This window comes from Oncorhynchus tshawytscha, linkage group LG15, assembly GCF_018296145.1.
Source record: "Oncorhynchus tshawytscha isolate Ot180627B linkage group LG15, Otsh_v2.0, whole genome shotgun sequence".
Lineage (NCBI taxonomy): Eukaryota > Metazoa > Chordata > Actinopteri > Salmoniformes > Salmonidae > Oncorhynchus > Oncorhynchus tshawytscha.
In genome coordinates, this window is record NC_056443.1 from 34,138,037 (window position 1) to 34,149,389 (window position 11,353).

Here is an 11,353-nt window from a genome sequence, read left to right on the forward strand (position 1 = left end):
TTTGTGTAGCTACCTGTTTTTCAACAATACAACACGTCATATGTTCACATGACACCCCAGCCACACGACCAAATAAAACATGGCATCCCCATCTGGGACTAAACTCTTCTTCTCTCGCCCCTCTCGTTCCTCCCCTCATTCCTCCCCTAGTTCCTCCTCTCCTTCCTCCCCTCGTTCCTCCTCTCCTTCCTCCTCTCCTTCCTCCCCTCGTTCCTCCCCTCGTTCCTCCTCTCCTTCCTCCTCTCCTTCCTCCCCTCGTTCCTCCCCTCACCGTACCCATTCCTCCTGTATCCCTCTCTCTCTCCCCTTTCTACTACATCCTCTCTTTCTCCACTCCTCTACTCTGCCTCTCCCTCCTTTCTGTCTTCCTGTACTCGCCCTCTCTCTCTGGTCTGTTCCCTCTCTTGGTCTGGGTGGTCATCAGAGCAGGATGCAGGGCAAGGTGTGTGTGTGGAGTGTGTCCGTCCTCCTGTCGATGACACTGGGATGGACCCAGGCTCAAAGCCAGACCACTAACTTTACAAGGTGAGTCAGAGAAAAAAAAGGTGTGCGCATTCACTTCAGTGTGCATGTGTGTGTTAGTGTCAACGTGTCTTTGGTCAGTGTGTACCCAGTGTGCATGTGTGTGTTAGTGTCAATGTGTCTTTGGTCAGTGTGTACCCAGTGTGCATGTGTGTGTTAGTGTCAACGTGTCTTTGGTCAGTGTGTACCCAGTGTGCATGTGTGTGTTAGTGTCAACGTGTCTTTGGTCAGTGTGTACCCAGTGTGCATGTGTGTGTCAACGTTTCATGTGTGTGCATATTAACACGGGTAGATTTGAACACAGTAAGCCAGTTGGCTTGCCTGTTTGTCTGTAAACATTTGCATTTTCCATCTGTTCCTGTCTCTCTGCACAGTTTTTAATCTGTTCCTGTCTCTCTGCACAGTTTTTAATCTGTTCCTGTCTCTCTGCACTGTTTCCATCTGTTCCTGTCTCTCTGCACTGTTTTAATCTGTTCCTGTCTCTCTGCCCTGTTTCCATCTGTTCCTGTCTCTCTGCCCTGTTTCCATCTGTTCCTGTCTCTCTGCACTGTTTTAATCTGTTCCTGTCTCTCTGCCCTGTTTCCATCTGTTCCTGTCTCTCTGCCCTGTTTTAATCTGTTCCTGTCTCTCTGCCCTGTTTTAATCTGTTCCTGTCTCTCTGCCCTGTTTTAATCTGTTCCTGTCTCTCTGCACTGTTTTAATCTGTTCCTGTCTCTCTGCCCTGTTTCCATCTGTTCCTGTCTCTCTGCCCTGTTTTAATCTGTTCCTGTCTCTCTGCCCTGTTTCCATCTGTTCCTGTCTCTCTGCCCTGTTTTAATCTGTTCCTGTCTCTCTGCCCTGTTTTAATCTGTTCCTGTCTCTCTTCCCTGTTTTAATCTGTTCCTGTCTCTCTGCCCTGTTGTTTTGCCCTAAAACTTGATTCTTTCCCTTAGTGTAGTTAGAAATAGCATGTTGGCGGTTCGGCAGGACCCACAGGAGGACATGAGGTTCGTATAGAGACTGGCTAGTCTCTGCTGTGTGTCTGTGCTTCCTAGTGCACCACTTTTCATCAGATCCCTTTCAGCCTCAATGGTCCAGACGGAACTATGGGATTTTGGATCTTTATCATCAGAACTTTGACTCTCCGCCGAATTTGTGACGGCCGCTTCTCGCTACCCACTTCACTAAAACCACCACACGAGATACAGAGCAGTGGAACGTTAGCGCAGGTTTGACAAACAGACACTTGTGGACTGTTTTATTTAGCTTGGCACGGCAGAAGGGAGTGACCAGACCACTTGAGATATTTAGGACATTGGACCACTCAGTGTGGCTTTGAACACAAAGCAGCCCTGTCAGGGCCTGCGTCTGGAAGTGGAACATGGTTGGAGGAGGGACGCGGGTCAGGGAGGGAAACACGACATTTCTGAACTATAAACTGAGCTCTGAGCTCTGGGGGTTGGGATAAAAAAAAGAAGTGTTGACTAGGATATGATTTTGTGTATACAGCACAGTATGTTGGAACACACTGATGTCTTTTCCAACAGATCAGATCCATTAAAGTTGTTTGAATTAAATATTAATGTCGAATAAGCCTGAGGGCTTGCTGTAAAATATACCTCTGTGTGTGTGTGTGTGTGTGTGTGTGTGTGTGTGTGTGTGTGTGTGTGTGTGTGTGTGTGTGTGTGTGTGTGTGTGTGTGTGTGTGTGTGTGTGTGTGTGTGTGTGTGTGTGTGTGTCTGTCTGTCTGTCTGTCTGTGTTTGTGCATGTGTGCTAAGGTGCAGAGAGTCCAGTCCAGTTTAAGTGTTCAGCAGTCTGATGGCTTGTAGATAGAAACGGTCTCTGAGCCTGTTGGTATCCGACCTTCGACCCGACGGTAAGGAAGAGAACAGCTCATGGCAGGAAGTGCTGTTGCGCCCTCTTGACAACAGTGGGTGGTGTTGTCGGTCCATGGACTCAGAGGAACTGAAACCACCCCCTCCCTATATGCTGACTTGTCGTTGTCTGTTATCAGGCCTAACAAACTGTGGTGTCCTCAGCCAACTAGATGATAGGGTTGGTGTCGTGCAAAAAGCCACACAGTCGTGGGTAAACAAGGACTACAGCAGAGGGCTGAGGAAACATCCCTGGGGGGGGGCTCCTGTGTTTGTGTTGAGAGTCAGTGTGGAGGAGGTGTTGTTGCCAATCCTCACAGCCTGTGGTCTACCCGTCTGGAAGTCCAGGAAGTCCAGTTGCAAAGGGAGGTGTCCAGACGCAGGGCTCTGACCGTGGTGTCCAGACGCAGGGCTCTGAGCTTGGTGTCCAGACGCAGGGCTCTGAGCGTGGTGTCCAGACCCAGGGCTCTGAGCGTGGTGTCCAGACCCAGGGCTCTAAGCTTGGTGTCCAGACCCAGGGCTCTGAGCTTGGTGTCCAGACCCAGGGCTCTGAGCTTGGTGTCTAGACCCAGGGCTCTGAGCGTGGTGTCCAGACCCAGGGCTCTGAGCTTGGTGTCCAGACCCAGGGCTCTGAGCGTGGTGTCCAGACGCAGGGCTCTGAGCTTGGTGTCCAGACCCAGGGCTCTAAGCATGGTGTCCAGACCCTCTGAGGGCTCTGAGCTTGGTGTCCAGACCCAGGGCTCTGAGCTTGGTGTCCAGACCCAGGGCTCTGAGCTTGGTGTCTGAGCTTGGTGTCCAGGGGGCTCTGAGCTTGGTGTCCAGACCCAGGGCTCTGAGCGTGGTGTCCAGACCCAGGGCTCTGAGCGTGGTGTCCAGACCCAGGGCTCTAAGCTTGGTGTCCAGACCCAGGGCTCTGAGCTTGGTGTCCAGACCCAGGGCTCTGAGCTTGGTGTCTAGACCCAGGGCTCTGAGCTTGGTGTCCAGACCCAGGGCTCTGAGCTTGGTGTCCAGACGCAGGGCTCTGAGCTTGGTGTCCAGACGCAGGGCTCTGAGCGTGGTGTCCAGACCCAGGGCTCTAAGCGTGGTGTCCAGACGCAGGGCTCTGAGCGTGGTGTCCAGACGCAGGGCTCTGAGCGTGGTGTCCAGACGCAGGGCTCTGAGCTTGGTGTCCAGACCCAGGGCTCTGAGCTTGGTGTCCAGACGCAGGGCTCTAAGCGTGGTGTCCAGACGCAGGGCTCTGAGCTTGGTGTCCAGACCCAGGGCTCTAAGCATGGTGTCCAGACGCAGGGCTCTGAGCGTGGTGTCCAGACGCAGGGCTCTGAGCTTGGTGTCCAGACCCAGGGCTCTGAGCTTGGTGTCCAGACCCAGGGCTCTGAGCTTGGTGTCCAGACGCAGGGCTCTGAGCTTGGTGTCCAGACGCAGGGCTCTGAGCTTGGTGTCCAGACGCAGGGCTCTGAGCGTGGTGTCCAGACCCAGGGCTCTGAGCGTGGTGTCCAGACCCAGGGCTCTGAGCTTGGTGTCCAGACCCAGGGCTCTGAGCTTGGTGTCCAGACGCAGGGCTCTAAGCGTGGTGTCCAGACGCAGGGCTCTGAGCTTGGTGTCCAGACCCAGGGCTCTAAGCATGGTGTCCAGACGCAGGGCTCTGAGCGTGGTGTCCAGACGCAGGGCTCTGAGCTTGGTGTCCAGACCCAGGGCTCTGAGCTTGGTGTCCAGACCCAGGGCTCTGAGCTTGGTGTCCAGACGCAGGGCTCTGAGCTTGGTGTCCAGACCCAGGGCTCTGAGCTTGGTGTCCAGACCCAGGGCTCTGAGCTTGGTGTCCAGACCCAGGGCTCTGAGCTTGGTGTCCAGACGCAGGGCTCTGAGCTTGGTGTCCAGACGCAGGGCTCTGAGCGTGGTGTCCAGACGCAGGGCTCTGAGCTTCGTGTCCAGACCCAGGGCTCTGAGCTTGGTGTCCAGACCCAGGGCTCTGAGCTTGGTGTCCAGACCCAGGGCTCTGAGCGTGGTGTCCAGACGCAGGGCTCTGAGCTTGATGTCCAGACCCAGGGGCTCTGAGCTTGGTGTCCAGACCCAGGGCTCTGAGCTTGGTGTCCAGACCCAGGGCTCTGAGCTTGGTGTCCAGACCCAGGGCTCTGAGCTTGGTGTCCAGACCCAGGGCTCTGAGCTTGGTGTCCAGACGCAGGGCTCTGAGCTTGGTGTCCAGACGCAGGGCTCTGAGCTTGGTGTCCAGACGCAGGGCTCTGAGCTTGGTGTCCAGACCCAGGGCTCTGAGCGTGGTGTCCAGACCCAGGGCTCTGAGCTTGGTGACCAGACCCAGGGCTCTGAGCTTGGTGTCCAGACCCAGGGCTCTGAGCTTGGTGTCCAGACCCAGGGCTCTGAGCGTGGTGTCCAGACCCAGGGCTCTGAGCGTGGTGTCCAGACCCAGGGCTCTGAGCTTGGTGTCCAGACCCAGGGCTCTGAGCGTGGTGTCCAGACCCAGGGCTCTGAGCTTGGTGTCCAGACGCAGGGCTCTGAGCTTGGTGACGAGCTTGGAGGGAACAATAGTGTTGATTGCTGAACTGTAGTCAATGAACAGCCTTCTCACATAGGTGTTCCTCTTGTGTAGCGGCCGTGTGAATAGCGATGGAAATGGCATCTTCGGTGGATCTGTAGACTAATTGAACGGTAGACTAATTGTAGTGGGTCCAGTGTGTCTGGCCTTGATGTGGGTCTTGTCCAGCCTCTCGAAGCGCTTCATGATGACCAGGGTGAGCACGACGGGGGCCATCTTGTTTTTCTTGGGCACTGGGATGATGGCGATCTCCTTAAAGCAGGTGGGGACTACAACCTGGGACAGGGAAAGGTTGACGCTGTCCGCCAGCTGGTCAACACACACACTCGTGTTAAAGCGGTGCCACACACACACACACACACACACACACACACACACACACACACACAGTATACATTCATACTACACACACGTCACAACTGCTTCTACCAGACTCTTATTATACTGCTCAGTTTATAGACTGTCCCCCATACTCCTTCCCCAGTACATGTTTAAATATTATACGATTAAAACGTCTAAATATTACACAATAAATTGTCACTTCCTGTATTATACTGATGCTAAAATGTTTATTCTATTCCACTGAGCCATTTACTTTATGTTGGTATTCTGAAATTGTATTATTTCTTATTGTTGTTATATTGCTGAGAAGGAACCTGCAAGTTAGCATTTTGCTGGATGATGAATACCATACATACAAATAACAAAACTCAAAACTTGCGTATACGTGTGTGTTTATGCTTGACTATGCTCCAACATACATATTAGCAGTGCTTACTGCTCAGGTTTGGGCCTACCATTATAAAAACACTCCCCTATGTGGGTTCACAGGCCCTTCCCAGCGTCAGAGAACAGAGTGGGTCTGTGTTGCCGGGGGTTTCAGTGTGTTTAGAGAGGGGTTCTGGCCCCAGAATGTTGATGCTGAAAGGAGTTACCTTTAGTAGTAGTAGTAGTAGGTAGAGACTTCTGAAATCGTTTTCTCTAAAATGATAAAACATGCCATATGGATCGGTTCATTTTTAATCACAGAAAAGAGAAATAATATAATGGATCTCAAATTCAATTCAAGTCAAATAGATAATAAACAAAAGTTAAATAATCAATAAAAAAATATATACTCTGAACATTACATTCACAAAAGTTCCAAAAAAAGAAAGATGTTTCAAATGTCATATGATGTGCAAATAGTTAAAGTACAAAAAGGAGAATAAATAAACATAAATATGGGTTGTATTTACTATGGTGTTTGTTCTTCACTGGTTGACCTTTTCTTGTGGCAACAGGTCACAAATCTTGCTGCTGTGATGTCACACTGGTATTTCACCCAGTAGATATGGGAGTTTTTCAAAAATGTGTTTGTTTTTGAATTCTTTGTGGGTCTGTGTAATCTGAGGGAAATATGTCTCTCTAATATGGTCATACATTTGACAGGAGGTTAGGAAGTGCAGCTCAGTTTCCACCTCATTTTGTGGGCAGTGTGCACATAGACCTGTCTTCTCTTGAGAGCCAGGTCTGTCTACGGCGGCCTTTCTCAATAGCAAGGCTATGCTCACTGAGTCTGTACATAGTCAAAACTTTCCTTAAGTTTGGGTCAGTCAATTGTGTTGCTGTCCTGGGGCTCTGTGGGGTGTGTTTGTGAACAGAGTCCCAGGACCAAATTGCTTAGGGGACTCTTCTCCAGGTTCATTTCTCTGTAGGTGATGGCTTTGTTATGGAAGGTTTAAGAATCACTTCCTTTTAGGTGGTTGTAGAATTTAACGTCTCTCTCTCTCTCTGTCTCCTCCCACAATCTCTCCTGCTCTCTCCTGCTCTCTCTCTCTCCTGCTCCCCCCTCTCTCTCTCTCTCTCTCTCTCTCTCTCTCTGCTCCCCCTATCTCTCTCTCTCTCTCTCTCTCTCCCTCCCTCCTGCTCCCTCTCTCTCAGGCCTATCTTCCACTGTGGAGGTCACTTGGTGACTGAATCAGGCTTCGTGGGCAGTGAAGGTTTCCCCAGCCACTACAAACCCAACAGCAAATGCACCTGGTACATCACTGTAAGTACCCAACAGAATATATATACCACAACACCTGGTACATCACTGTAGGTACCCAACAGAATATAACACCACAACACCTGGTACATCACTGTAGGTACCCAACAGAATATAACACCACAACACCTGGTACATCACTGTAGGTACCCAACAGAATAAATACTACAACACCTGGTACATCACTGTAGGTACCCAACAGAATATAACACCACAACACCTGGTACATCACTGTAGGTACCCAACAGAATAAATACTACAACACCTGGTACATCACTGTAAGTACCCAACAGAATAAATACCACAACACCTGGTACATCACCGTAGGTACCCAACAGAATATAACACCACAACACCCGGTACATCACTGTAGGTACCCAACAGAATATATACTACAACACCTGGTACATCACTGTAGGTACCCAACAGAATATAACACCACAACACCTGGTACATCCTGTAGGTACCCAACAGAATAAATACCACAACACCTGGTACATCCCTGTAGGTACCCAACAGAATATATACCACAACACCTGGTACATCCCTGTAGGTACCCAACAGAATATATACTACAACACCTGGTACATCACTGTAGGTACCCAACAGAATATAACACCACAACACCTGGTACATCCCTGTAAGTACCCAACATAATATAACACCAGAAGTACTACTCAACCCAACAGTAAATACAGCTGCACCTGTAGCTGTACTACAACACCTGGTACATCACTGTAAGTACCCACAGAATACCATCTACACCTGGTACATAACAGGTACTATATAACAGGTACTATAACAGAACAACACCTGGTACATCAACCCATCCAGATGCATCCGTAGCTGAATAAATACCACACTACCTGGTACACCCTGTAGTGTAACTCATTCACATTAACATCTGTTGTCCTTTGATGAGATAATATAATATTTATATGTACATATTCATATTCATTCCTTTAGACTTGTGTGTATAAGGTAGTTGTTGGGAAATTGGTCGGAACTAGAAGCACAAGCACTTCGCTACACTCGCATTAACATCTGTATGTGACCAATAACATCTGCTAACCATGTGTATGTGACCAATAACATCTGCTGTCCTTCTGTAATATAATGACCATATGTACATATTCTAACCATCTTTATGACTTGTGTGTCTGCTAACCAGTTGTATGTGACCAATAACATCTGAACTAACCATGTGTATCACCAATAACATCTGCATAACCATCTGTATGTGACCAATAACATCTGCTAACCATGTGTATGTGACCAATAACATCTGCTAACCATCTGTATGTGACCAATAACATCTGCTAGCCATCTGTATGTGACCAATAACATCTGCTAACCATCTGTATGTGACCAATAACATCTGCTAACCATCTGTATGTGACCAATAACATCTGCTAACCATGTGTATGTGACCAATAACATCTGCTAACCATGTGTATGTGACCAATAACATCTGCTAACCATGTGTATGTGACCAATAACATCTGCTAACCATGTGTATGTGACCAATAACATCTGCTAACCATCTGTATGTGACCAAGCCCAGGGGACTACTGTGGGGGGGGGCACTTGAACATTCATAGTGTCATTCCAAAAAGCGATCAAATTCAACATCTACTCACAGACTCCAACCTTGACTTCCTCTACCTCTCAGAGACACGGCTCCATAAAACCTCTCCATATGCTGCTTTGATTGTGATTGGCTACAATGTCTTCAGGAGAGACAGGATTGGAGGAAGAGGAGGGAGGGGGTGTGATGATTTACATTAAAGAACATATCCGATGTAAACCAATGGAGTGGTCATGTGACAATGAACTAGAATGTATTGGCCTGAACGTTACACTGTCTCCCCAAGTGTCTTTTTACCATTATTGGAATATATAGACCACCTTCCACCAAAAGTGTGTTTTTTTTTAAATCAGTTTAATAACATGCTTAGGGGATGTGATTTTGGGAAAGAGTTCATCTTAATGGGAGATTTCAACAAGTCTTGTAGGAAAACCCTCAAATGGATCACTAATACCTTTGACCTTACACAGCTAGTTAAAGGGCCAACCAGGGTGACTTGTTGCTCTAAAACACAGATTGATTTGGTGTTCAGTAATAAACCAGAGAGAGTGACTAAATCATTCAATATGGTTACTGGGCTGTCTGATCATAATCTGACACTTATAGCCAGAAAGCTGTCTAAGAGCAGGTTTAACTTCTCTACTGAACCGGTTTAACTTCTCTACTGAACAGGTTTAACTTCTCTACTGAACAGGTTTAACTTCTCTACTGAACAGGTTTAACTTCTCTACTGAACAGGTTTAACTTCTCTACTGAATCGGTTTAACCTCTACTGAACAGGTTTAACTTCTCTACTGAACAGGTTTAACTTCTCTACTGAACAGGATTAACTTCTCTACTGAACAGGATTAACTTCTCTACTGAACAGGTTTAACCTCTAGACTGAACAGGTTTAACCTCTAGACTGAACAGGTTTAACCTCTAGACTGAACAGGTTTAACTTCTCTACTGAACAGGTTTAACTTCTCTACTGAACAGGTTTAACCTCTAGACTGAACAGGTTTAACCTCTAGACTGAACAGGTTTAACCTCTAGACTGAACAGGTTTAACTTCTCTACTGAACAGGTTTAACCTCTAGACTGAACAGGTTTAACCTCTAGACTGAACAGGTTTAACTTCTCTACTGAACAGGTTTAACTTCTCTACTGAACAGGTGTAACTTCTCTACTGAACAGGTGTAACTTCTCTACTGAACAGGTGTAACTTCTCTACTGAACAGGTGTAACTTCTCTACTGAACAGGTGTAACTTCTCTACTGAACAGGTGTAACTTCTCTACTGAACAGGTGTAACTTCTCTACTGAACAGGTGTAACTTCTCTACTGAACAGGTGTAACTTCTCTACTGAACAGGTGTAACTTCTCTACTGAACAGGTTTAGCTTCTCTACTGAACAGGTTTAACTTCTCTACTGTTAGAAAGCCGGATCAACTAAGAATACCTAAGAGTGAATTGAATTATTTTGAAAACGCAATTAAGGGAATTAACTGGAATGATATCTTGTCCTATACAGACGTGGAAGCTGATAGTCAGGTTTTTCTATCCACAATCCAGACTACAATAAATGGCTTCCGAAAGAAAATCCGATCCAAACCTGGCCAAGAGAGCACTCTTCCTAAATGGAGAAATCTGGGAATTGATGAAAGAACGAGATTATACTCTAAAAACAGCCCTTAAATCCAAATTAGACCATGACAGATGTAGGTTTACTATGTTGAGAAATAAGGTGATGAAGGAAATCAGACAGGCCAAGGCAAATGTTTTTATTAACGTAACTAGTGAAGCAAAGAGAAATTCTAACTTGATCTGGGAGAATCTAAAAATGTTAACAGGGAAAGACCATAGTAACACTGCAAAAAGACTAGAAAGCACAGTGAATAACAATCTAACACAGGATGCAGGTGAAATAGCAACAGCCTTCAATTCCTACTTTATTGACTCTGTCAGGGTACTGACACTGGTTTCTTGGGCTCAGTGCTAGTGAATGACACTCAACCTGTCTTCATCATAAGGGAGGTTTCTGAGTCAAAGGTGAACAAGGTGATGAGCTCACTAAAGAACTCTAAAGCCAAAGATGTGTTTGGGCTGGACTCATTGGAAAGAGTCACTCATTGGCCCCATTACTAAGGTCACCAACACATCTATTGGTCTCGGGGTGTTTCCAAGGGTCTGTAAGTCAGCCATAGTAACGGCCATCTTTAAATCGTGTGACCCTGCTAACGTGAGTAACTACAGGCCCATTAGTATACTACCTGTGGTGTCAAAGGTTGTTGAAAAGTGTGTAGCAGAACAACAGATTGCCCACCTCAACAACAGCCCCTTCACATTACACTCCATGCAGTTTGGCTTCAGAGCGAAACACTCCACAGAAACGGCCAACTGCTTTCTTCTGGAAACTGTTGACAAAGGGGCGTTGTTGGGGCTGTGTTTCTGTACCTAAAAAGGCTTTTGATACTGCTAACCATGAGATTCTCATCACAAAATTGTCCAAGTTCAACTTTTCCCCCGATGCCTTGAGGTGGATGAAATCATACCTTGAAGGCAGAACTCAATGTGTCAGAGTGAGCAATGAGCTGTCGCCCAATCTTAGCTATTATGTAGGCATGCCCCAAGGGTCAATACTGGGGCCCCTCCTGTTCAGCCTGCACATTAATGATCTGCCTTCTGTCTGTACTGAGTCTGAAGTTCAAATGTATGCAGATGATACAGTGATATATGTGCAAAGAGCAAACAACAAGCTGCACAATAACTCACTACTGTAATGGTCCAGGTTACAAAGTGGCTCAGTGACTCATGTTTGCATCTCAATGTGA

At 47.4% G+C, this 11,353-nt stretch overlaps 1 protein-coding gene across 1 annotated transcript in view; it reads left to right on the plus strand.

Annotated features, from left to right (window-relative positions):
• The first annotated feature begins 330 nt into the window (after window positions 1-330).
• pcolceb (procollagen C-endopeptidase enhancer b) overlaps window positions 331-11,353 on the plus strand; it is a 20,461-nt gene continuing 9,438 nt past the window's right edge. Inside the window, exons 1-2 of the mRNA XM_042298477.1 lie at window positions 331-525; window positions 6,848-6,956. Coding sequence (XP_042154411.1) covers window positions 431-525; window positions 6,848-6,956 — 204 coding nt within the window. The 5' untranslated portion in view covers window positions 331-430. The remainder of the gene's footprint in view (window positions 526-6,847; window positions 6,957-11,353) is intronic.